The 27,831-nt window shown below is 42.2% G+C and overlaps 2 protein-coding genes across 2 annotated transcripts; both read right to left on the minus strand.

Moving 5' to 3' along the window:
• Positions 1 to 895: 895 nt before the first annotated feature.
• Positions 896 to 13,501, minus strand: RPS15A (ribosomal protein S15a). Its single transcript, XM_070955214.1, has 5 exons — positions 13,434 to 13,501; positions 10,629 to 10,766; positions 9,115 to 9,194; positions 3,472 to 3,557; positions 896 to 1,036 (listed from the first exon to the last, which is right to left on the minus strand). The coding sequence occupies exons 2-5, from the start codon at positions 10,759 to 10,761 to the stop codon at positions 943 to 945; spliced, it is 393 nt and encodes a 130-aa protein (XP_070811315.1). The 5' UTR covers positions 10,762 to 10,766; positions 13,434 to 13,501; the 3' UTR covers positions 896 to 942.
• A 2,260-nt stretch (positions 13,502 to 15,761) lies between these two features.
• On the minus strand, positions 15,762 to 27,122 carry ARL6IP1 (ARL6 interacting reticulophagy regulator 1). Its single transcript, XM_070955082.1, has 6 exons — positions 27,016 to 27,122; positions 22,951 to 23,084; positions 19,894 to 20,013; positions 18,920 to 19,037; positions 18,122 to 18,206; positions 15,762 to 17,953 (listed from the first exon to the last, which is right to left on the minus strand). The coding sequence occupies exons 1-6, from the start codon at positions 27,049 to 27,051 to the stop codon at positions 17,835 to 17,837; spliced, it is 612 nt and encodes a 203-aa protein (XP_070811183.1). The 5' UTR covers positions 27,052 to 27,122; the 3' UTR covers positions 15,762 to 17,834.
• Positions 27,123 to 27,831: the final 709 nt, after the last annotated feature.

Raw genomic sequence — 27,831 nt, forward strand, 5'->3', positions numbered from 1 at the left:
CTGGTCTATGGGTCTCTGCTGCACATGCACACATTAGTGCATGTCTGTGCATGCATACGTTCGTGCATGTCTGTGCATGCACAGCCACTTTTCTGTTTGAGCATGACCCCAAATGTCATAAATCACTTTTTCCAGTGTTGTTGCCATTGCGGTCACTAAACGAATGGTTGTAAATCGAGGACAACCTGTATAGTGTGATACAGAAAAGAGTGGACATTGATGGGAGATGAGGGTGGCCCATTCTGTGAAAAACTGAGCTCAAGTTATATGAAAAGCAAGGAAATTTAGTGTATGCGGAAAAGTTGGCCTGGCACAGGAAAAAAAATATCCCTCTCATTTTGATTACAAATACCTCACAAAGAAAGTTAGAAGATACGGAAGTCAATCCTGCAACCAAAAACAATCCATATACTATTAAAAATAAATTTCCCATCGCACGTTTCAGTTTAACTTGGAAAAAACCTGAGATAATAGAAAATGAAGAAATACAATGCATTTTTCCGGTGGGGCTCCACCAGGAGGGAGAATATTGCAATAACCATTACATGCAAGGAACTTTGCCAGAAAACATGGAAAAATGTGAATACAGAGGAATACTTAACTTTAGGGCTTCCTGTGATCAGCCAGATCATTATGCAGAGAGAGAGCATGTTTTAAATTCAGAGCTAGAATTGTCCTTCTGCAACCACCACGGTGGAGACTAATACCACTAGTTGCATAAAGTATGTTAAAATCCCAGGCACGGATTTACTTTGACACTTTGTATGGTCATTGCTATTATCTAAAAAAAACAAGGGGACTTTAGGTAGGGTGACACATTGAAAGAGAAAATATTCTAGGCACCTGCGGAATGCTGACCCATAAGGATCCACTTCAAGACACTGGCTGCAAAGTGTCCTTTTCAACAATTTATTAATTTGTCTGATTTTTTTTTTTACAAGTTTAGAAAAAGAAACCCAGGATTTTCCCTCCTGTGTGCTTTCGCCTCGCTTCCTCGTGATCCATGATGCCAGCTGACGTGGTCAGGACAATGTACCTATTAAGAGAGGAGGGAGATGCCGGTGAAAAATGTGGCCTGCCATTTAGTCCCAGGCGACAAAATCGTGACTGGCTTGGAAGAACTGATCCCCTCCCCACCCCCCTTAGAAGAATAAAGCTCTGCCACAGGGGCTGCGTACATCCATTGGTGCCAATTTTGCAGCCCCCCTCAAAGCACCCTGTGGTTGGTAGCGCTTTAAATGCGACCGCAAATTTGGCAATTGAATTCTCCAATTTTGGGAGGAAAGAAAGCCAAAACAGGGGCATAAAGTATGTACAATGTGAGCTTCGGCACCGAAGACAAATTCCTTGTGTGTCCAATCACATTTGGCCAATAAAGAATTCTATTCTATTCTATTCTATTCTATTCTATTCTATTCTATTCTATTCTATTCTATTCTATTCTATTTTTTTCTATTCTATTCTATTCTATTCTATTCTATTCTATTCTATTCTATTCTATTCTATTCTATTCTATTCTATTCCATTCCATTCCATTCCATTGCACTCCATTTCCATTCCATTCCATTCCATTCCATTCCATTCTATTCTATTCTATTCTAATTCTAATTCTATTCTATAGCTTTTGATAAGCTTTAAGGCAGGGTTGCCAAACTTCCGGCCAAAGGGCCGGATGAGTTATGCGCTGGGCATGCCCACGTCCAGTTTAGCAAAGGTGGAAAAAGTCCCGCTACGTCATGTGACGCCGCGAGTTTGACACCCCTGCTTTAAGGGATCCTAATTACACATTGTTCATTTGTACCCATCCTTTATTATTTTTACAATTCAAAGTGGCGAACTTCTCTAACAAAACTTCCTCCTAAAATTCCCTCACAACAACCCTGTGAGGTAGGGGTTGGGCTGAGAGAGAAGAACTGGTCCAAAGTTATCCAGTTGCTATACCTTTGGCAGGACTAGAACTCACAGTCTCCTGGTGATTGGCCCAAAGTCTCCCAGCTAGCTTTCATGCCTATGGCAGGCTAGAAATCTCAGTCTCTTGGTGATTGGCCCAAAGTCTCCCAGCTAGCTTTCATAGGTAAGGAAACAATGAACTCAAGTCTCCCACTTTTTAGCCTAGTGCCTTAACCATTAGGCTAAACTGGCTCTCAATTTAGCCCCAATATCAGCTCAATTTTGCCCCAGCCTCTGTAACTCTAACCACCACACACCTGCTTTAGCCCCATAGGGTTGAAAAAAAATATATCAGTAAATGACAGCCAACCCCTAAAAACAGCCAAAAACTGTTGCTCATTGTAGCACTACAAACCGATTGCATATTTAAATTTGTGAAGCCCACATCTTGCGAAGGTTAAAATAAGCAGAAAGCGGCTTCCCTCTCCAGTTCTGACAACATTGCACGACTAGCCGAGTTGGAACAGCCCAGCTTTAACGAAGCTCAGCTCAAAATTAAAATGGGAAGTTTCTAACATGAAATGTGTAGGGTCAACCACCTGTTTTAAGAAGCCAGAGTGTCATTTTTGCTCTCCGTGAAGTTCTAACAAGAAGCAGGAGGAGCAATAGAGGATCTGACCTGGGACGCTCACATTGCAGCACTGGTCAAAAGGGCCCAGCAGAGATTATACTACCTGAGACTTCTCAGGAAACAACAACTGAATGGAAAATTGCTGGTGACCTTCTACCGCTGCACCATAGAGAGTATTTTGACTTACTGCACCTGTGTATGGTTTGTCAATTGCACAGTGGCAGATAGGACAGCGCTCCGGAGGGTCAACGTCATTGCCCAGAGGATCATGGGTTGCCCTCTCCCCTCTTTGGAAGAGCTTTATAGATCCCGCTGCCTTAAGAAAGTTCAAAACATTCTTAAAGATCCATCTCATCCTGGGCACCTCCTTTTTTTTTGAACTATTACCCTCTGGCAAACGGTACAGGATAATAAAAACGAGGACAAATAGGCTGAAAAACAGCTTCTATCCCAGAGCGGTAACTATATTGTTGACTCTAAACTGATTTGTAGTCTTTTAAATTTTTAAATCTTAAATTTGGATTGGTATTCCCACATTTAACCTTACTTATTGGATATTCTGTTTTAATTTGTCTTTTAACTTTTGTATTCTCTGTTTCTTATTGTTGTGAGCTGCCCTGAGTCCTTCGGGAGAAGGGCGGCATACAAATCCAATAAATAAATAAATTGAATTCTACTGTGTAGTGCAATATTAATGCAGCATCAGGGGGTCTTCAATTCAATTGTATAGAATGCAAAGGATGTGTGTTTATGTTTTATTTTTATAGTTATAATGTACACTGAATATTGGCATTTAATGTCATTGTACGAGGTGCAATGGCAATAAAGTAAACTAAACTAAAACAAAAGGCAGGGCTCAAAACAGTAGATCACCTTCCCAACCTGTCGACAATTTCATTTTTCTCAGCAATTTTTTTTGGGGGTGGGGTGGGGGGGGGACTCCTGCTTACCCGAACTGACGTGAAGGCAGCAGGTTGTTCTGCCACTTTTCCAAGTCTTTCAGCTGGACATCGAATCTGGGACTGATCACACCGCACTGTCCAAATGGGAAGAAAGCAAGGAAGAAGATTGATACTGGTGCACACAACGTGGCTTATGCCATTGTACTGTCCCTGTTTGACTGTGGAGTTAAGTGGCCTCAGAGCTATGGATAAATCCTCCCAGCCTTTTCCCTCTTCTGTCCTACCCAGAGACTTTTATAAGTAGTTGTGAAGTGGTAGTGCAACAGACAAGGGGACAGAAAAGGGCATAATGGAACAGATATCTGGAAAGTAATTCTATTCATTTATTTATTTTTAGATATAAATGTAAAGGAACTAATTTAGGTTTGGGCCTGACTGCGGCAACACAAATAAGCAAGGATGCTGGTTAGGTAAAGGTTCCCCTCAGACATATGTGCTAGTCTTTCCTGACTCTAGGGGGCGGTGCTCATCTCCGTTTCAAAGCCAAAGAGCCAGCGCTGTCCGAAGACGTCTCCGTGGTCATGTGGCCGGCATGACTCAACGCCAAAGGCGCACGGAACCCTGTTCCCTTCCTACCAAAGGTGGTCCCGATTTTTCTTCCATTTTTTACCTGCTTTCGAACTGCTAGGTTGGCAGAAGCTGGGACAAGTAATGGGAGCTCACCCCGTTACGCGGCACTAAGGATTCGAACAGCTGACCTTTCGATCGACAAGCTCAGTGTCTTAGCCACTGAGCCATTGCGTCCCTTTTTACATGATTTTACATGATTTCCCTTTAGCATGACTCAAACTCAGAATCAGAATTAGTTGTCCTGACTAACGAAAGGGATTAAGAGCAGAACATGCTGCTTCCTGGACTTGTAGGCACTCTGGAGAAAACTGGTAGTTTTCTATTTAAAAAAAAAGGAAGATTTGGACAGACACTTGTCTGAAATGATCTGAGGATTCCTGCATTGGTAGAAAATCCCTTCCAATCCTATGATTCTTTCATCCCCTTTCAGCAACTAGAAGAAAAAAAAACCGTTTTTCAGACACCACTCAGCCACTAACACAAGCTCACAACAGAGTTCTATACAGCCACTGAATATTGATAGGATATGGAATTACAGAGTTCTGTGGCTCTAGCTCTAAAGATGCTGAATTTAAAGCAGAATAAACTCTCCCAACACCCCGGCAGGCACCAAAAAGAAACTGCGAAGCACAAAATCAGCTTGTTTCTAGCTTTAGCACACAACTGTGCTTTTAGCCTAATAAATCCACAAGCGAGCCGGTCTGCAATTTGAGTGAAAGGAACCATCCGACACAAAGACGACAGCAGTCGTGAATCTCAAAAGCTACTGCAGGAGTGTTTGGTTCTGTCAGGAGAGAGAATCAGAGGTAGCATTTGCTGGCATTATAGCTGCACTTCAGAGGGAAAAGAATCTCCACTCACTCCTGGCAACCTGAATTAGCAATTAACCTTCCTGTCCCAATGCCAACGCTGCAGAGGTAGGAAGACATCGCTTAGCAGCTGGGCACTGACCAATGCTGCTCATCCTCTGGCAGAGCTGGCAGCAGATTCTGACAGTGAGGAGGTTGGGGAGGAACCTGGGCCAGTCCTGGAGTCTGGGGAAGGCTCTGATGAGGGATCTGCGGCGGAGGCAGAGAGGGGGCCAGGGCCGTCTGACAGTTATCAGCTGCCTTCGGAGTCAGACATCAGTGAGGCAGAGGAACAGCTGGAGCCTGTTCCCAGTGTGCGCATGCGCAGAGTTGCCAGACAAAGGGAACACCTAAAGAACAAGGGTCGACTTGGGAGTAAAGCCACAGGTGGACGATGAAGGGCCCCTCCCAGAGGGAATAAAAGAGGAGCAAAAGGGGAGTGGAGTTTGCAGGAGACAATTACTTCATTCCTGCATTCTTGCCAAGTATTGCGGCGTCTGAAAGATATCGGCCTGGCCCCTCTCCAAGCCTGATAAAGGTCGGTAATGGTGAACTATCTTGAAAGACTGTGGGAGAGGAAAGACTTTGCTGCAGAGGAATCCACTGTAAATTAAATAAAAGAGGTTTTTGCTTCGTGCTGCTGGGGAAGCCTAGGTCAGAACCCTGGCCCCAAATGTGGCAGAAAGGATGGTTCAGAATTGCAGAGACATACATTATAATCCTGGACAATGATTCTGGCAAGAAAAGCTAAACAATTAAAGATGCTGAGCTTGTCGGCTGGAAAGCTTGACAGCCCGGGTTTGAGACCCGAGCGCTGCGTGATGGGCTGAGCTCCTTTTCCTGCCAACCTAGTAGTTTGAAAGTCTGCCAATGCAAGCAGGTAAATAGGTATCACGTTCGGTGGGAAAGTAACAGCGTTTCTGCATCTTGGGGTATAGTCATGACCACAGAAGTGTCTTCGGACAATGCTGCTCCCTAAGCTAAGAAACCGAGATCAGCACTGCCCCCTAGAGTCAGGTATGGCTGGACAGGGGAAATTTTTACCTTTATATTGCAATCCTGGCAAGAAAAGCTAATGGGACTCCAACCTCCTGCTTGCACCAATAGAAAAGGGCCTCACCGCCTAAAAAGCATCCCTTTTCCCCTTGTGAGCCAGACCACTCTCCATTTCTGGCTCGAGGAACCTAAAAAGCTGAAGACTTCCAACATGAAATGCGGGATCTGTAAGACACAAATAAAATCTTTCCCATGCCAGAAATAAAACAGCTCAGTGCTAGGTTTAAAACTAGCTCATATTCACAGAGCAGCATGATTTTCATGGAATTCTTCCTCTAGCAAACTATTTAAAAAAAGAAAAAGAGGGGAAAAGATGGAATTGTTACGACTGCCTCAAAAGTTTCATCATTTTATGATTTTCCTTTTGCTCCAAAAAAAAAAAAAAAAGTACCATATTTTTGGGAGTATAAGACGCATCTTCTTCCCCCCCCCCACCCGGAATGTAGCCCTGCCCAGCCTCCCAAACAGAGGTTTCAGAGGCTGAAAAAAGCCTCAGAAAGAGCTTCAGAAAAAAAAGCCTCCAAACAGAGCTTCAGGAAAAAAAAGCCTCTGAAAGAAAGTTTCAGAGGCTTTTTTTCTGAAGCTGTTTCGGAGGCTTTCGGAGGCAATTTTTTCCCCCCTGAAATGGAGTTTCAGAGGCAGAAAAAAAAAGCAAGGCTCACAACCAACAAACCATGTTGTTAAAATTCACTTCTGGGAACAGCTGATTGGAGGTATTCCGGGAGGCCTATCCACCCACCAATCAGCTTTTTTCTTATTTTCCTCCCCAAAAACTAAAGTGCGTCTTATACTCTGGTGTGTCTTAAACTCAGAGAAATACGGTATATTGCTTAGTGCTAATTAGGGTGATAGGAGCCCACAGCTAGTCACATTGGAGTTACTCCAGTAAGAAATAATTCAGAACTTTGGGACAAATTAACACAATGAATTTTGATTTGTACAAAAAAGGGTAGAATCGAGGTAACAGACGCTGAATTTGACAACAATGTACTAGCAATTCTCCAGGAAGAGAGCAAAAGCAATGTTGGGGAAACACTATTTGTTTCAAATTTCCTAAAAACGAATCTCTGACGCAACAAGGCTGTCTAGAAAATCTTCCTGTTATGAAAACCTCAATCTAATTTTTTTTTTTAAAAGGGCTGGCTTCTAGCAAGTTATATAAAAGAGACTGTTCAGAATTCATGTTTGCTCATGCATGGGAGAAGGAAGAATGCCTGTGTAGATTAAACAGATTTATCATTCTAATAATTCGGCACAGAACTCAAAATTTATCACTGGAGCTGTTCCATTTGACCTTTACGGGAAACTAGAAAAAGCAATCACTCTCTTTGTATCTGACTCAGAAATGCAGAATCCACAGATGAAGTTGTGAAAGATTCGTCTCCTTAACAGTCCTAGGCATTTTCCATAAACATGTCACCTCGGTTTTTCTGGGCAGTCCATTACTTAATAAAGAAACATTTCCAATAATCCCGTAAAATCCAGCAATCTTTCTTCAGGCTTCGGGTTGTTAAAGATCTCTTAAGCTTCCACGAACGCTTAAATTTCAGGATGGAGTCTATGGAGATTCTCCGTCCTCCAGGTCGGGGTTGTCCCAAAGGTACTTTTTCAAGAGGCAACTAGACTTTCTGGTTTTTCTTTGAAGACGTTTCGCTTCTCATCCAAGAAGTTTCTTCAGCTCTGAAAAAGCACCTTTCGGACTTCCAGGATGGAGACGACTTAAGAAGCCACTAAGAAATTTGATGAAATTTGATGGCCTTATTTTCTGATGTGGCCTGTTAGCAATGATACATGAGCATTGAATTCCAGGACATGGAGCAAAGCAGCAGGCTGGTGACACGGTTGCTTAACGTTGCCTCTATCCTGAACAGTCCCAAAGGCCTTTTTCCAAAAGACAACTGGACTTTCTTGGGGGGGTTTTCCTTGAAAATATTTTGCTTCTCATCCAGGAACTTTCTTCAGTTCTTCTTCAAAAACCAAGAAAGTCCAGTTGCCTTTTGGAAAAGCGCCTGTTGTGACCTCGGTTTCCTGAGTCATTAAAACACACGAGTAGTCCCAAAAACCTCTTTTATTGCAACAGCTGTGAATTACGTTCATTCACAGCTGAGTCCCAATTAGTTGCAGAAAGTCCTTCCAGAGAAGTTCATCGGGATAATCACCAACCTTTATCACCCTTGACACACTGCCAAAGACCTACTTGGCAAAGCCACACGGAGTCCAGAATCAGAGATGCCGACTGGGAACAGAATTAACAACGTTGCTTTCCTGCAAAGGGCCCACGTGCCTTTGCTGCTCTTTTAAGCCTTATGGGAGGGGCCAATCATCTCCAGACCTTACTCCCGAGTCCTCCCTTTAGCTTTAACTGTTCTTGCCTTCTGGCAGCTCTGTGCATGCACGCACTAGGAACAGGCTCCTCCTGTTCCTCTGCCTCTCTATATGTCCGACTCTGGAGGCTCCGGAGTCGGCACATAACTCCCAGATGGCCCTGCCCCCATCTCTGCCTCAGACGCAGAGCCCTCATCCGAGCCTTCCCCAGCCTCCAGGACTGGCCCATGTTCCTCCCCAGCCTCCTCACTGTCTGACTCTGCAGCCAGCTCCGCAGGCTGCTGGTGGACCACAACAGCACCTTTGGGACAACCATGACCTGTGTGATTGAGAATCTCCATAGATGCCCCATCCTGGAAGTTTAAGCATTCGTGGAGGCTTAGAGATCTTTAACAGCCCGAAGCCTGAAGAAAGATTACTGGATTTTACAGGATTATTAGAAATGTTTCTTTATCCTGGCAGTCTAAGGAACATTAGGGACTGATGTTAGAAGTCCGATTTGGGAGATCTGTCCTTGTCTTTTTGCTAATGGCAAGAAGCCACACAATTTTACACTGCTAATTTTATGGAACTGGCTGTAACAGCCCTTCTCCTTGCTCTCCATCTGTCTTCCGTCTGTGTGATTTGTCTTTTACCCCTGAAGATGAGATGGACCTACCGTTCTTTTAGGTCAAAGCACAAGAGCAAAAAGCTTCAAACCCATTGGACACTTTGTAGTGACACGCAGACAAAAATATGCACAGTAGGACTTTTCCTCCAAGTGAGATAAATTTAAAGACAGGCAAAATGTACATCTTCCCAAAATTAATTTGAACCTAGCATGAATTCCTACCTTGTTAAGCCTGCCTGTGAGATTCACAACAATTTTCCCAGCTCTGTGGTCATCAATGATCTCAAATTCACCTATGTAGCCTGTGAATTTAAAGAACACACAATCCGTTACTTTCAACGTCAATGAAATTGAGAACCAAAACACGGGGTACTATTTGGGATGAAACAAACCCAATCATTTATCATTTCACAGTAGCATTCCTTAAATTAGTGAGATCCGCTCTAGAATAAATGCTAATACCAGATAGGAACAGGAAGCCCAAACATATGAAGAACGGCTGCAGGATTTGGGTGTGGCTAGTCCAGGGGTCAGCAACCTGCGGCTCTGGAGCTGCATGTGGCTCTTTCACCCCTCTGCTGTAGCTCTGTCACACAAAATATGCGTCACAACCGCCAATGTGTGACACTCGCCGGCACACGATTTATTGAGCTTTTCAACCCCCGGTAGGCCAACCATAGATAAATCCAAGAAAAGAAAATTTTCAGAAGAAAACAGAACGTTTAATTCAACTACATTTGCTAGTTTTGTGGCCGCTCAAGAAATAGTCAGGCATGGGAAGGGTTTTGTGGCTCCTGGTGTTTTCTTTTCTGTGGGAAACTGGTCCAAATGTCTCTTTTGAGTGTTTAAGGTTGCAGACCCCTGGGCTACTCTAAAGAAAAGAAGAATTATGGGTGACATGATAGCAGTGTTCCAGTATTTGAGGGGCTGCCACAAAGATCAACCTATTTTCCAAAGCACCTGAAGGCAGAACAAGAAGCAATGAATGGAAATTGATCAGAGAAGCAATCTAGAATTAAGGAGAAACTTCTTAACAGTTTAACAGAGGACAAGTAACTAGTGGAATCGGTTGCTTTCAGAAATCGTGGGCGCTCCATCACTGGAGATTTTTAAGAAGAGACTAGACAGCCATTTATCTGAAATAGTATAGGTTCTCCTGCTTGAGCAGGGGGCTGGACTAGAAGACCTCCAAGGTCCCTTCCAGCTCTATTCTAAGTTCCAAGTTCAAATCCCTGATTATAAGAGCTCATAAAAGATCACCAGAAATGATCTACATTCAGACACCAATACAGGTAGTCCTTGACTTAAAGCCACTCATTTAACAATTGTTCAAAGTTACACAGCTGCTGAAAAAAAGTGATTTCGTCCTCACACTTATGACTATTGCAGCATCCCTGCATGATCAAAATTCGGGTGCTTGGCAATTGGACGGTATTTACGATGGTTGCAATCATCCTGAGAACACAAGATCGCCATTTGCGACTTTCCCACAAGTAAAGTTAATGAGGGAAGCCGGATTCACTTAACAACCTTATGATTCGATTAACAGCTGCGGCAAAAACAGTTGTAAAATTGGGGGGCGACTCGTTTAAACAAGCTCTGTCTTCCAATTTTTTAAAATCCGTCTTCCCAACACAAAGGTTGATGATTTTGGACCATTTCTAACAGCCCCAGGTTGAAAATACAAGGGTATTTTCCTAAATATTACAGGTGAGTTTGTACGTACTGGTACTTACCGTGTTTCATCATCACGGTTAAGAACCGAACAATTACTTTGGAGCACGGCCTGATGAGAACTTGACGCTTTCCACGTTTCTCTGCATTGTTGATGCTTTTAAGCGCATCTGCCAGAACATTCATGCGCACCATGATGCCTGCGTGAATAACACAGCTCGTTAGGAGTTTGGAATTTCAAATTACACTTTAACACAGGGTGGTCTGAGGATCTCTGGGGTCCCCCAAGACCCTCTCAAGGTTTTACGAATTCAAAATTATTTGCCAGCCTCCACGGATTATTAAAATCCCATTGAACTACTGAGAAGCAGTAGTGACATCTATCTATCTGTCTGTCTCCCTCCCTCCCTCAATAAATAAATAAATACAACTCATACAAACAAAAACTCTTTTTGGGGGGTCCTCCATAATTTTTAAAAGAGGAAAGGGATCCTGAGAGAAAAAAAGTGTAAGAAACATTGGTTTTAACAGGCTGTTTACGAATGTTCAGTGCGACACAAAACGCTGCAAGATTGTTCAAAATTCCACTTTTTGAACACATGAAGGCTTTAGAAATGACAAGTGATACAATGAATTACATACATAATCTCTAACCTCCAAGAAGTATGTTGTAGACAACAAAATAATGAACTCAGCAGAGACATTAAATGTAATTTCATTCTTTAAGTAGTGTTGAATGGGGGTAGGATGGGCCTGTTTGGGTTGCAACTTTCCATACTAAGGCCCAGCTAACTTACAAAGCAAACTGGCTTTCTTCCAAACTCAGCAAATATTATATTATAAAGCTTAGAGATTAAACATGAAAGAAAACAGAACTCCTAAGAAAGCACTATTTGAATTATTTGTAAATTCAATTCTCAGAGGAAACATCCAAAGCATGTTACAGTTCTACCAAGCTAAATCATCTCTCTTAAAAGTAGTTGCTTTTTCATCGGATTCCTTTTAAAATTAGTAATTCTGTCTATAAATTATGTTCAGCATCTAAAGTACTGACTTTACAATAAACCAATTTAGCCCAAGTTAAGGATAAAGTTCCACAGATGTTAATGGAACACAGTTTGCTTATTTTCTCCAGTTAAAAGTTTGGCCGGCTTGTACCCACAATCACTAAACAAAAACTAAAAAAGATGAAGTGCTATGTTAAAAAAAAGCTCCATTAGAAAGTTTGAAAGCCATTGCACAAAAATAACCCAAAGTGTGAATATCTATTTGCAAAACGTTGCATCAATCCAGGATGATAAAATATAAATTTAGCTCACTCTTGCGAGCTAGTCAACAAACACTATTTAAATCCAGTTGTTATTTCAGCAACAGTAAGTTTGAATACAAAAAAGCTTTCAGATCTTGACTTCACAAGGGATTGTGATTCTGTTCATCTCCTTTTAATACAGATCAAAGAAAACTTTTCAAACGCAAACCAAGGTGACTTAAAACAGAACTGTAGAACCTTTTCTTGGTATATATTATCAGAAACTTGCTGTGAACTCCATGAATTAATTGGCACCAAAATGCAGAGATTAAACTGGTACTATCTTCCTGAAACATCTCATTAAATACTGAATTTAGAAAGGACCACGTTTTCCTTATCCAGAAACATGAACTGGTTTTGTCTGTGTTGAAAGCTATTATTTTGCATATATACACAAAGATACATTTGGGGAGGGAAGATTAAAGTTGGAACAGGGAGCAAGTTTTGGTCCCTATCCTTTGGATTTATCCCTTAAAATATCTGCAAAAATCAAACGATTAAAAATTAAAATCATGGGCAACTGGTATTATTTTTCTACAAAACAGACAATCCCAAGTTGGTATCTCTCCCAGTTGCATGTCACTACATGTTCCACACCACAACCACTATGCTAGTTGGGAATCAGGGGAGTTTGTCCAGCATTTGGGGGAACACAGGATAGATCCATGTGCAGGGTGACATGGATGTAAAAATGGATTTCAGCACTGAATTGCAAAATATCTGAGGCTTCATATAGTTTTGGGGGTTTTTTTGCCTTGAATAGGCAAGCTAACCATCCTTTTGAACTCTTAACCCACGCCTGCAAGGATGGAAGGGATGTGCCATTAATTCTGCCCTCAACCATCATGGAAGACAAGGCTACACAGGACGGGCACTTGGGGCAACAAGTCGGACAGCCCACGTTGCAAACTTGGGACACGGGTTTAAAAAGGGGGGAACCCGGCTTGCTTGCCTGCCGCCCCCCCCTGCAAGAATATCCAAGGCGTCTCAGCCCCAATGCAAACCTAGATTTTGCTGCATTCCAATCCCAAGCCTCCTGGCCCAAATTGGTGGAGGGGTTTCACTAGCCAGGATTGCCCCCTTTCCAGCCCTCCCCCCCCAAAGCAAGGTTTTAGAGGGGGTTCTTTTGCATTGCCCTGCATTACCCACAACGTGATTAACCCGGGAATCCTGGGTTCACACGACACGTGTTTAATCTAGTGGGAAGCGAACAGGGCTCTGAAGTTCTGGCCAGCCCCTCTCGGCTTCCGTCCCTCCTTCCCACCTGAGGCCTGTGCCGCCGGCTCAAGCCCAGCTCGCTTCCCGAGCTTGCCTTCCAAGCTCCACTCTCAGGCATTCCTCTCCTAACCAGCCACCGCTGCCACCACAGCCACCACCCCCGGCCGGGGTTCAGGCCGGCGCCGCCAGGGCCAGGAACCGCGCGGCTTCCTCCGAAGGAGCCGAACGAATCGAGCGGAGCCCCGGCTTGCCGGAACCGGCGTTCAAACGGCCCGAGGAAACGGGATGGAGACGATGCGGGACGGATCTTAGCGGGGACCCAAAGCGTCTCGTTACTCACCAGGGCAGCAAGATGGCGGAAAAAGGAAGGCGGCCGCGCGCGCGCGGGGTATTATGGGAATTCGAGGCGGCAAGATAACCAGGAAGGAGCGGATACACAGAGAACTTCCGGATCCAAGTCTTCCGGATCCCCCCCCCCCCCCCCCGGTCGGGAAGGGATTGGAGACTATAGAGAATGGAAAGGCAAGAGGGGTCGATCTTTGTTTTTAGAATAGAATAGCGGTTGGAAGGGATCTTGGAGGTCTTCTAGTCCAACCCCCTGCTTAGGCAGGAAACCCTGCACCACTTCAGACCAATGGTTATCCAACCTCTTCTTAAAAACTTCCAGTGTTGGAGCATTCACAACTTCTGGAGGCCAGTTGTTCCACTGATTCATTGTTCTAACTGTCAGGAAATTTCTCCTTAGTTCTAAGTTGCTTCTCTCCTTAATGAATTTCCACCCATTGCTTCTTTTCCTGCCTTCAGGTGCTTTGGAGAATAGCTTGACTCCCTGGCTCTGATGAAAAGGAGGGTTGCTTTCAGTTCTGTCTCAAAGCCACAAACTCCAGCTCAGGGGATTTTTGAGGGGAAGTGGGGGAGATGTAGAAATGTAAATTAAATTCAAGGTAGAGAAAAGCAAAGTCTTGCACTTAGGCAAGAAAAACCAAAAGCAGACATATAAACTGGGTGAAACCAGGCTTAATAGCAGTAACTATGAAAGGGATCTTGGAGTCTTGGTGGACAACCAGTTAAATATGAGCCAGCAGTGTGCAGCATCTGCCAAAAAAGCCAACCCAGTTCTAGGCTGCATAAACAAAGGGATAGAATCAAGATCACGTGAACTGTTAATACCACTTTATAATGCCTTGGTAAGGCCACGCTTGGAATACTGCATGCAGTTTTGGTCACCACAATGTAAAAAAGATGTGGAGATTCAGTGCAGAGAAAAGCACTAAGGTGATTAGGGGACTGGAGACTAAAACATATGAAGAACAGTTAGAGGAACTGGGCATGGCTAGTCTAGTGAAAAGAAGGACCAGGGGAGACATGAGAGCAGTCTTCCAATATTTGAGGGGCTGCCACAGAGAGGAAGGGGTCAACCTATGCTCCAAAGCACCTGAAGGCCAGACAAGGAATAATGGATGGAAACTGATCAAGGAGAGATTCAACCTGGAAATAAGGAGAAATTTTCTGACAGAACAATCAACCCATGGAACAAAAGTTGCCTTTGGAAGTTGTGGGAGCTTCATCACTGGAAGCTTTTGAGACTGGACTGCCATCTGTCAGAAATGGTGTAGGGTCTGCTTGAGTGAGAGGATTGGACTAGATGACCTACAAGGTCCCATCCAACTGTTTATCTGTATCTATTTTTTAATGTAAGGGAATTGCAATGACAACATGGCTGCCCTGCATCCCACAAAGCACTGCAGAATTCTAATAATTCTATGATATAAGTTACCGTTACTTTGTCCTGGGAATTTAAACTTCAGTTTGACTTAACTGTGAATGGTAGACTGTACTTTGCAGTAATTTTAAAGCAAGATTTTTCAAACTTGACAACTTCAAGATAGGTGGACTTCAATCACTATTTTAGGGAGAGAGAAATCACAAGTGAATTGTTCTTGATGAACTTCGGTAGCCACGTCGAACGAACCATGGTTTACTCAATCTAAATGTAATTTTGCAGAACAAGCTGAACCTATGCGGGTTGGGGATATGCAGCAAGCTAATTAAATGTGAGATTGGCTTCTTGGTTGTTTTTGTAGCACAAAGAAATGTTTGGGGAATACTTCAATGATTTTTTTTTTAATTTAAAAGTCAGATGTTTATGGAGATTCTGTCCTCCAGTTCATGGGTTTGTCCCAAAAGTGCTTTTTTCATGAGACAACTGGACTTTCTGGTTTTTCTTTGAAGACGTTTCGCTCCTCATCCAAGAAACTTTTTCAGCTCTGACTGGATGGTAGGGAATGGAAGGATTTATACTCCTTGCAGACAGCTGGTCATTTGCATTCTCTGCACAATGCAGAAAGTCCAGTTGCCTCTTGAAAAAGCACCTGTGGGATGTTTAAAAGTCAGAGTTTTTAACCCGGATAGATCTTCTCTCATCTTAACTTCACGTTGTGTTCAAAGTGCAATTATAGAAATAAGCTGGGGTTCAACATTGACACAAAATGGTGTCCAGCTTGTCAACAAGTAAAGAGCAAGTTAAGAAAAAGTGAGAAGAAACCGAAATCATCAAGATCTCAGCAGCTTACTGTCCTGAGAGTAGCAGACACGTTTCGTTGGGGGATTTCTGGATAAATAACTAGAGACGGGGCAGGCATTGACCTTCAATAAAACATTACTCACATTTTTCTTCTGTTCACATTTTTATTCAACTTTTAGTTTCCTAAATATACATTAACATCCATCTATATTACACATTTAACACAAAGGAAAGGACAAAAAATGACCAGCACGCAAAACTTATCCTAACTTCCACTCCACATGTTATCTGTCCTACTTTTACATGTGGTGAGCTTTTTTCCTCTTACAATATCATTTTGCTCATTTAAAACACTGCATTACAATCCAAGAAAAAAAATGATTAAAAAGGGGAGTGACAGTAAATATAGTGTGTGCTTTTAAAAAAAAAATTAAAAATGACTTCTTCAAATCATTTTATCAAAACATTTTTTTTTTGTCATTTGCTTGTGCTTCTGCTATTGTATGTTTTACTACAATGAAAGGGCGCACATTTTAGAGAAATAAATTGCTCTGACAGGGCTCTAATCTCAAAGTCTTCACCCGACAAAGATACAGCCTTTCTTACTATAAGAACGTTGAGTAGTATTTAAGTATCTATCCAATATCTAAAAGTAAAGATGGCGTTAATAAAAGTGAAAGTCATTCCTGCAATGTTGAACCAATTTGGCATCCTCAAAACGAAAAGGTTTCAATTGGTTTGGAGAAGCAGGATCTCAGCCAAGTTTAATTTCTCCAAAAATAAATTCTAATACCACAAACTGCCGTGAGTTTGGTATCCTATTGAAATTAATTTATCTGGAGCTCTGTGCAGCACTAAATAGATTCTAATAATTTTAAGTTATTACAACTGATTTGAATTAAATCTCTCAACCAAATATCTGCATCGCCAATATATAGATAATAATTACCTTGGGCCTCTCTCTCATCCCGCACTTACCAGTCAAGCAACTGGTATCTTTGGCAAAAGCAAATTTTGCCATGGAAAAAAGAATCAAGATAAATCAGATGTGCTTAAGCCCAGCAAGGAATAATACTTTTGACTGATCTGGCTAGTTTTTGTGTTGATCATCATCCAGTCCCTATGATATATTCATATTAATTCTAGGCAAATAAAGGAAAAACACAGTCCAACTTATCCAGCCAAACCAATTTTGCCCAAAGCAGATTTTTAAAAATGTGCTCCTTTATTTAATAGAAAACTGTAAAAATTTATACTGATGACTTATTAATTTGAAGGAGACAGATCTAAGGCAATAATGAAAAAGCATTAAATTTCCTAACAACCCTTATTTTGCTGGAAAGAAAGCCTAAATGTAATTTTTTTAAAAAACACAAAGCATTAAGTGTCCTCAAGACTGGTTTCAAACTGGGAATAATACTGTTCATTCATTTGAAATTATGAAATTTAGATGCATATTGGAGACAAATAGGACAGTTTTTTTAATTCAAAATAAAAGCAAAATAGCAATAAAACAAAGAGAAACATGTTCACAAGATGGATGCATCAAGTATTTTTCAACACATTTTTTAGAATGTGTTGTTTGTTAAAATCATCAGAACACGACATCAAAATTACAGCAATTTAAACAAACAAACAAAAAAAGCTGATTTCGCTTCCTAAGCCTGTTTCCTGTATAGTTTCCAGTGCAATACATTTTTATTACGGAGATAGGAGTTAACTTGGATGCACAATTCTAGCAGCCTTGCTTATTCAAATCACTGTAATCCACAATTTAAAATACGAATTGTATTCGTTTAATCTGGAGGATATTGCCAAATACATCTGGTCAGTCCAGTGTGTGTGTCCATAAAACACTTAGAAGGAATACAGAAGTTTAGCTATCTTTTACACCGAAAATATTAACACGGGATAGCTCCACACAATTATAATCAGCTTAACCATCACCAATAATTATTGATCTCACAGCCTTATTACACTAGAGATTGCTAATCACACTTACTAGAAAAAGAATGACAGTCTGTGTTAACACACTGTATTTAATGTGGGGTTTGGGGACCATGTGGTTGGGAGTTGAACAGCAGAAAAGGGTCCCACGTTAAAGTTAAAAAAGGCAATGGCTGGTATAAGCACTTCTATACTATTAAATACGCAGCGAGTCATCTGAATTGTTCCCAGAACAGAATTATACATTTGGGTGAGGGAGCAAGCAACACTTCATTCGTTTTTCTTTTCTTTGTGCTTCAGGAGTTTGTTGACCTCTCTTTTTGCCATTCCAGCGTATTTGGAAATTACCCCGTGTTTGTTTAATCCAGGGAACAACAAGACGAAGCACACTTAAAAAAAAAAAAAAAAAGCAAAATAAAAACAAGTTATCATTTTAAGTCTTTTTCTGTTCCAAGTTTGTTTCCCGCATTTGCTAATTTAAATGTTCCCACTTGCTGGCAGAGGAAAACTACCAATTTGTTTTTTCCCCAGGCCTGTCAGTTTTATCTATTGCTTACCAACAAGATAAGTGAGGAAGAGGTTATGAACTTGCTGTCCTATCCAAGCGATCACAGCTAACAAACACACCATAGTTGTGAAGTACTAGAAGAGAGATCATAATCATTATCAAATACAGCTTCTGAAGGCATTATAAAATGCTTTATTCAGTTCAGCAGTTCTTCCTGGCTGTTAACAAAATAAATACGGATAGCTCATTGGCTCATTCTGGGGAAGATTTTATTTTACGTACTGATTCAAAGAGATGACAATCTGATTATCCTCAAAACATAAATGCATAAAAATCCTGTCAGGGACTCCTGGTAAAGTTATTGCTATCAAGTAAAAACAAAATATAATTATTAGATGGTAGGTACACTTTTTAAAGTCCGCATTTCAAAACTTACATTTAAATAAAGATGGATGCCCGTTAAACAAATGCAAATCAGGTGCAGCGATTAAAGCCTTTGATTTTATTGTCCTAAAGGTGCTTTTTCAAAAGACAAATTCTCATCCAAGGAAGCCTCTTCAGTTCTGTTCAGTTTTTCATGAACTGAAGAAGCTACTTGGATGAGAAGAATTGAACTGAAGTTTTTGGATGAAGTTAGAACTGAAGAAGCTTCTTGGATAAGAAACAAAATGTCTTCAAGGGAAAACAAAGGAAGTCCAGTTGCCTTTTGAAAAAACATTTTTGGGACAACCATGACCTGGACGACTGAAAATTTCCATAGACTTTGATTTTACTACACAGACTGTAATCTAGACAGAGTTAATCATGTTATGGGATTGGAACACCTTCCGAAAAACAAATAAATTACCATTTTAGGCTTTTCTTCCTTAAATGTGAAGAGGCGTTTCCACCAGCCAATGATTTTGCGACGTGTTTTCACCAGGTTGCTGCAGATTTCATGGAAGCGCTGCTGTTGTTCAGTTGTCCTTTAAGAAAGTTTTCAAAGCAAGACACTGATACTTTTCCTCTCCTGAACAAAACATTCAACCCTGCATACACATTCATCCTTCATTTACTCTCCTTCCATTTTTCCTACACCCACAAAGTATCTCCTTAGCCTTTTTACCCCTGGCTATTATCTGTTAGAGGTTTTCCATACATTTAAGATCTAAGTTGATCCAATATATTCTCTATAATTTTCTGTATTTTATAGAACCTGCATCAATTTGCACTGACCACATAGGGATGAAGAATGTATCACAAACTGCAAGCTGAAGTTTAATTTAAGATGGTAGTTTCCCACTGAATATTTATTTGGTTCGTATCCTACTTTTTGTAACAGGAACTCAAGGGGTTAACATACATAATGCTCCCTCCTTCCATTTTATTTAGTTGGGTCAGCAAACGATGATTTGCAGCAGGGAAGTCCCTTAGCTGCATTATCTCAAAATGTTCTGAGTCTGCTGTTTATGAAGTAAGTAAAATAAGAAAGAGAAAAAAATCGAAGAGGAGATTGACTCAACCCAGGGGTGGGCAACTATAGTAACTTTACAACCAGAGGACTTCAACTCCCAGGATTCCTCAGCGAGCAGGAATTGGGAGCTGAAGTCCACAAGTTGTAAAGTTGCCCACCCATGACTCAGGCCAATGGCCATGCTGGCAACAGTGGGAAGTCAGGAGTAGGTAGATTATTTTCACAAAGGGCTGTTTATTCCCAATTACCAACACATACAGTTCACACAGCAAAGGGCTGATCAGCGCTCCTTTCTTTTCTTGAGTGATTTTTTGATTTTATTTCTTTTTAAAGAGGAACCATTCGTGGATTTTAGTATTCAGACATACCATTTACTGGAGCCAAAGATTCTAGGAGCAAGAGCAGGTACAAGATAGTCAGCCAGACAAAGCAACATGACAAAGCAGGAAACGCCTGAAAGAACAGAGGGGTCCAAATAGTAGATCAACCTGTTGAAACAAAGGGAAAATTGAGATAGTAATTCAACAATTAAAGCAAAACGTATATAATCCAAATGAGACAGGCAGACCTGCAACTTACCCGACCTTGGGCCATAGAGGACCCGGTGAATAACAACCAGCAGTTTTGAATTACACTCAGAAGCCTACTGAAACCCAGCGTAGTTTCTACAGTTGTGAGGATACCTAAGCATACTACGGTAAATTATACTCCTAACTAATCTGTTGCATTCTGGACCAGCTGCCACTTCCAAACAGTCTTCAAGGGCAGTCCTATGTACAGCACATTGCAGTCATCCAAACATCTAGCTTGCCGCCTCATGTCCACTTCCTTAAAACCAATAAGTTCAAACCAGGTAATCAAGTTAGACTGCTGTGTACAAGGCAACGTTCAGTTCAAACCAGATTCAAGCAATTTTATCCATTAGACATCTCAAATAGAAGGGACAGCAATTCAATTTTTAATTAAATTTTAATTTAGAATCAGATTAATTTTAACTAATGCAACATTTCTCGTTGCATCAGAATTGATCCAGTATTTGTTACCAATCATTTGCTGGGTTCTCAGCCAACAATATCTGCATGCGAAATTACAAGTCACATTCATGTTCTACAAACACACCTCCAACATCTCCACAAGCACTTGTAATTAAATAACATGAAATTCTACCTACCTCTTAGAAGGCAAAATACAAGGATTAGTATGCATGGTGCACTTTAATTAAAAATTGCAACTGATACGTAATGAATGCATTGGAGGGAGAGGGAAAGGGGCAGGTACAAGTACAAGTACAGCTCTGAAAAAAAATTGTTTTGCAACGTATCTTGTTTCTGCAATAGAAACATAACTTGACTAATGGGAGAACAAGCTTAGCAGGTATTAGGAGGGAGCTGAAGCAAAGAGAAAACCTATTGGACTTTGAAAGACACAGAAGTTCATTACCAACCTGTCAAAGAAACTAGGACTGAATTGTAACAATTGGTATCCTCTACAACCTGATATTCTCTAAATGTATTGTAATCCATCACCCTCAGGCAGCATTATTTTTAAGACTTACAAGCCTACGTAAACAACATCTCAAACAAAAATGGACATCAAAGTATCAGAACTATAAATCCTGCTAAGATTTCTATATTGGTTTGTGAATATTGCTGCTATAAATTAAATGAATGGTAGATTTAGCCACTTTAAAAAAAAAATCTAGATTCAGTCACTGATGGCTCCCACTTCTAATTTTTTTAAAAAAGCAAGTATGTTACAAGGGGCAAGTTGTATAATCTATTTTGACACTTAAAGCAGCTACATGTTTGCAAACAGAATTCACTGCCATCAAAGAAAAGATTCCTCTGGGATAGAAAGGCTGTTCAGTGAAAAAAACGGATTCAAAAAAGTTTTTCCTACAACCCTCGGACCCAGCTGCTATGTGTTTAACACCGGACATAACTGCAGCCATGTGATTGATATCACCTTTACTATGGCTCTGGTACAACACAGGGCTGGGAGACTGCAAACAGTTGCCAAATAAGGAAATGTAACATTGTTGAGTTCTTAGAATGCTTGTACTTAAATAAATTATTCTAATCTCTTTAACTTCATCCTGTGATTTGTAGTCACGGCAAAGTTTAACACAAGCAACCTGTTCTTTCCAAATTCAGATTTTATGCTGCTATTGCGGATTCCCCCGCCCCCCACTTTTGGCAGCAGTTTTTTTAAGCCAGGGCTCTTACCCTGAATGTGTTCTAAGGGAATAGTACCAGCCTTTCCCGTATCTGCAATCAGTCATGCATCTTATTTCATAAGTTCTGCTGAGAGATCAGCTGCCTTCGGCTTACTTCAGCTGTCACTCAGCCAGCAGGTCTTGTGTCAGGAGTTCAGTGAAGAAAAACAGGCTATTGTGTTACCTCTGTTGAGACCAACCTCTCCTCAAATCTCACAAAGCAGCCATTCCGTTAAGCCTCCTCAACTATTTCTATACTAACTGGCTATACAGGTAGTCCTCAACTTACAACAGTCCATTTAGCGACCGTTCAAAGCTACAGCATCACTCTAGAGTCACTTATGACCATTTTTCACACTTACAACCATTGCAGCATCCCCATGGGCACTTGATCAAAATTCAGATGCTTGGCAATGGACTCCTATTTGTGACGATTGCAGTGTCCTGGGGTCATGTTTTGCGACCTTCCGACAAGTAAAGTCAAGGGGGAAGCCAGATTCATTTAATAACCATGTTACTAACTTAACTTCTTTTAAACAGCTGTGGCAAGGTCTTAAAGTGGGGCAAAACTCACTTAACAAACATCTCACTAAGCAACAGTAATTTTGGGCTCAGGTGTGTGTGGTTGTAAGTTGAGACTGCCCGTAATATGAAGTGTAAATTTACAATCTGGTTCGTAAGTCCGTCTTTTTTTCCCTCCCATCACATCATTTTTTCTGTACTATGTCTTATAAAAAGTACCAGCTCTACTAATAGCATATTCTAAACTGGCCCAAATCCTAAATTCCAGTCTATTTCAGGTGCCGGAAGATTCTCATTTTGTACACCTCCGTTTGGTACTGATATTTGCAAACCATTTTCAGAGCCCTTCTGCTTAAGAGGACTAAATCTTTTGCACACCTAATTGAAACTGTGGCGTCAATTTATGAAACAGTACTAGCACCAAGTTTGCTTTAAAATGCAGATTAGTTTTAGAGAAACCCCTTCTCATTATTTGTTTTGCTGTTTCCCGATTTCCCAGCCAATCTTTCTTTTAAAGAAAATTAAGACAGCACCCTAAGTCGACCCCAAGACGTTCTGTGGCAGCCTACTTTTAGTTACATAAATAAACCCTCTTCACTTTGGTATAGCACTGAGGTGTCTTGAAAACATACCTACTAATTTAGTTAAAAGTGTTGTTGGAAAGTAATGTTGAAGTGATGTAACTTACAGAAAGATAAGAGACACGACCGAAAGCATGGCAGCTGGAAACCATGTTTTTTCCCAACGAAGGATCTTGTCAGTCACCAGAATCACTTCACCCCATCCCTGCAACTGTTCTTCCAAGCCAGCTGTCTCTGCAGCCTGCAGCAAAATATTAAAGGGTACGTACATTCCATAAGCAGGACATTTTTAAATAATGACATCTGCAAGATTTATTTCTTGATGTTAAATTTAGAATAATTTATAACTGAAGACTTGTAATTTCAAAAAAAAAAAAAAAAGGTGAAAGCTATGAGTTTAGCTAAATGTTGTGTACCTGACCTTGCTGAATCACTGAAGCAAATTTGGCACCCTTAACAAAACATCTTGCTTGTTCCTCTTCCTATTATCATAGCTAGCTTAGCAAGTATCACCGAAAAACCAGAGGAAAATCTACCGTTCTATCAGAAAAACCAGCAAAACAAAACTCATGTTCTTTTTGTTTTTTCTTTAAATAGCTCTGGGCATATATTAGTTCAGCAAGCAAGAAGTACATTGTGATCACATTTGCAGAAAAGGGATATGGTGGGTGTTATATAATCCAACAGGAAGACATGTAAGGAAGAGCTGCCAAATGCTGCATTTTTCAAAGTGATTCCTTCTTAAGGTTCTATCACCTTGTATGCATGCAGGCTTTCACAACAACTGTCAATCAAATGGCAATGAGATTCCTAAAAAATGGGCCTGGGAAGTGAAAGTGGTTATGCTCTGTAGCACTCGTTGGCAGCCCACATGCAAGTAGACAGCCAGTTTGATATAATGGTAAACATTCTGACCTAGAAACCAGATGAGTGTCAGCTTTAGGCTTGCCTTGGGCATGTCCAACATAATCTAATAATCGTCATTTCCAAGGAAAGCTGGTATCCTCCAAACAGTTGGAGGTCACCACTCCCACAATCCTCAGCCTGCTTCAGGGAATGCGGCCCTCCAGGCAGGCCCTCCAGGCATTATCTCAAGTCCTGGGGAGAATAACTCCCATAAGAACCAGTTTGGTGTAGGGGTGAAGGTGCTAGAAACCAGGAGACGGTGAGCTCTAGACCCATTTTAGACATGGAAGCAACTGGGCGACTTTGAGCCAGTCCTTCTCTTAACCCCCCTGCAGGTGGTGGTCATAGGGGGAAAAAAGGCAGCAGGAATATTAGGCATGTCTGCCTCCTTTACAAAGAGATCAGGCAGCCATTTGTCTGGAATGGTATAGAGTCTCCTGCTTGAGCAGGGGGTTGGGCTAGAAGACCTCCAAGGTCCCTTCCAACTCTCTTATTCCGTATTCTGTAAATCAGGACAAACTTGCATTCTAGTGGGAAAATATGTCATCATTTAAGCCTCAATAGCTCTCTGAAATATTTCCATGTCATTTGAGTTAAGGTAGGATGTAGAGCTAACAGCAAAACAGAACACTGATATGTGGCTATCCATTTGAGTTATAGATTAAAAAGGTGGGGTAAAAACAGGATAATGTATGTTGTGGTATGTTTAGTAGTAGTCCTCAGCTTACAACCATTCACTTAATGACTGAAGTTACAATGGTAATGAAAAAAGTGACTTATGATTGTTTTTCACCCTTACGATCATTGCAGCATACCCGTGGTCTCATGATCAAAATTCGGAGGCTTGACAACTGGCTTGATAACTCCCCTTTTGGGACCTTCTGACAAGCAAAGTCAATGGGGAAGCCAGAGTCACCTCACAACTGTATTACTAACTTATCAACTGCAGTGATTTACTTAAGAACTGTGGCAAGAAAGTCACAAAATGGGGCAAAACTCACTTAATCACAGTCTAACTGAGCAGTGGAAATTCTGGGCTCAATTGTGGTGATAAGTCGAGGGCTATCTGCATTTATGTTTCGGGGAAAACAACCTTGGGCTGTTTTAAAGATCTTGGAAACTTCCAGATTGGCTTGGCCATTGCAGGCTATCTGGAGGGCAGGAAACAATGAAACTGGTCTGGCAGGGCTTTATCAAGCAGAACTAGAATAGAAATAGAAAGGAATAGAAGAGAAAACAGAAGAGAATAGAAACAGAAAATAGAGAGTGGAGTGGAATTGGATAGAATAGGAATAGAATATAGAGAATGGAGTGGAATAGAATAATATAAATAATAGGAATAGAATATAGAGAATGGAGTGGAATAGAATAATAGAAACAATAGAAATATAGAGAGTGGAGTGGAGTGGAATGGAATAAAATAATAGGAATAGAATATAGAGTGGAGTGGAATAGAATAGAATAATAGAAATAATAGGAATACAATATAGAGAGTGGAATGGAATGGAATAGAATAATAGAAACAATAGAAATACAGTGTGTGGAATGGAATAAAGTAATAGGAATAATAGGAACAGAATATAGAGTGGAGTGGAATAGAGTAATAGAAATAATTGGAAGATAGAGAGTGGAGTGGAATAGAATGGAATAGAATAGCAGAGTTGAAAGGGACTTGGAGATCTTCTAGTCCACCCACCCCCCTCCTCAGGCAGGAAATCCTATACCAGTGATGGGTAACCTTTTTGCTGTCGTGTGCCAAAAGCGGGGGGAGCATGGGGGGGTTGCGGGTGCGGGTGCCCACATCCATAATTCAATGCGCCCCACCCTCCTGCGCATACGCACGTGACCCCCCCCATTTCCCCCTGCTTTTGGCACGCGATGGCACGGTGGGCCTGGCAGGCCCGTTTTTTCCCCCTCCCCAGGCTCCAGGGGCTTTCTAGGAGCCTGGGGAGGGCAAAAGCAGCCTTCCCCATCCCCCCCAGAGGCCTTCCGGAGGCCAGAAACAGCCAGTTTCCCGACCTCCGGTGGGACCAAAAAGCCTGAAAATCAGTTGGCTGGTGCGTGCATGCGCGCTGGCGCTGAGCTAGGGCAATACTTGCGTGCCCACCAAAATGGCTCCGCGTGCCACCCGTGCCATAGGTTCGCCATCACGGCCCTATACCCTTTCAGACAAAGGGTTGTCCAATCTGTTGCGAGACTTTTTTAATCGTTCGGGGATTTTTAAATTGATTAATTTTAGTATTGCATTGTTGTATTGTTTTTATCTTGCGAGCCGCCCCACGTCCTACGGGAGAAGGGCGGCATGTATATTTAGATAGATTAGATAGATAGATTAGATAGATAGATAGATAGATAGATAGATAGATAGATAGATAGATGATAGATAGATAGATAGATAGATAGATGATAGATAGATAGATAGATAGATAGATGATAGATAGATAGATAGATAGATAGATAGATAGATAGATAGATAGATGATAGATAGATAGATAGATAGATAGATAGATAGATAGATAGATAGATAGATAGATCTCTTCTTAACATTTTCCAGTGTTGGGAGCACTCACCATTTCTGGAGGCAAGGAGGGTGTTGGGAGGCTCAGTTTGCATAACTCCCGTGTCCATTACAAGCTAAGCAAACCCATGGGGCACAACCTGCTGCTCTGTCTGGCAAAGCCATCCCTCTCTTCTTTCTCCTCCTCCCCCACCCACCCACCCACCCACCCCCACCCCCCTTTTCCAAACTCTTAATGCAAATCCAGCCCCGTGTCGAGGGAGTCAGCTCCCTCGGTTTTTGTTTTTTTTTTTTAAAAAGGGGGGGAAAAAACACCAGGCGGGGCGGGGCGGGACGGAATGCCGAAAGCAACCCCCCCCGCCCCCCCCACGGGGGGAATACACGCATCTAACGCGCGCGCACGTTCACACGTCGGGGAGGGGGCTCTGCGGACGTTCTGCTCTTTCCTTTCCCTCCCCCCCCCCACCATCTTCCACGCCGTCTTGCGCAACGGTTTGAGAAACTGAGCGGCGTCTGGAAGAGGAAAAAAAAGGGGGGGGGCGCCTCAGACAGAGACGCCTCAAGGCTAACCAGCCTTCGTTTCTTTCCCGTCCGCCTCAGACGGGCTTCTTTGCCCGCAACCGCCTGGGCTCCGGGCAGCCGTTTCCTTCCTTCCTTCCTTCCTGCCGTCGCCCCTGCCCTTCCTCGCTCGGCCCCGCGTCCGCTTCCTTCCCTTCTTCGGTCGCTCGCCGCTTCCCCCCTCACCCACCAGCAGGTTGGTGCTCCGGTTATCGCCCTCCGCCATTTTGTGCGGCAGCCGCAGCAGCGCGCCTCGTCGTCCCGTCGCTCCCTCTGGCCTCGCGCCGCCACGCCACGCCCCCTTTTTTTTTTTCCCCGAAGCAACCGCGCCTCCCCTGAAGGGGCCCACGCCTCTTTCTTATTGGACGGGAGAGCTATCCGTTTGCTCGAAAGGCGGGGTCGATCTCCGGCTTTCTTTCCTTTTCTGCCGTTGGTCGGGTTGGCGCGTGAAGGTGGGGGGGGAGGAGGAGGAGGAGGCAGACAAGCCCCGCCCTCGGGGAGGGGAAAAAAAAAACGTCTTTTAACGGCTGAGGGAAGTCAGTGGACGCCCGCAAGGGGGCTTGAACTTCAGCCCCCATAAGCCCCAGCCAGCGGGCATGATGGGAACTGTCCTCCTGCCTTTTGAATCGGCTTGCCGTCTAAGTAACTTGTACGCCCGTTGGGTGGCTTGGTGAAGAAGAGAGAGAGAGGTGCTTTTGACTTGTTGCAAGACAAAAGTACCTTTAAAGGTGGAGATGGATGATGTTACTTAGATGGGTGATGAAACGTCTGCAAGAAAACAGCCAAGCTCAGAGAACACCAAGGACTGGACACTTTTAGAGGACGCGATTCCTTTACTAGCAAAATTTCAGTTGGAAGCTTCCCAGAGTGGGAAGATGCTTCCCAATGCAAGCTTACTACTTTTATTTATTTATTTATTGAATTTCTATACCGCCCTTCTCCCGAAGGACTCAGGGCGGTGAACAGATTAAGATTTCATATACATATAATTATTTTTTATAAACAG

The sequence above is a fragment of the Pituophis catenifer genome, unplaced genomic scaffold (genome assembly GCF_029215685.1).
Source record: "Pituophis catenifer annectens isolate HBS135680 unplaced genomic scaffold, rPitCat1.0.hap2 SCAF_16, whole genome shotgun sequence".
Classification (NCBI taxonomy): domain Eukaryota; kingdom Metazoa; phylum Chordata; class Lepidosauria; order Squamata; family Colubridae; genus Pituophis; species Pituophis catenifer.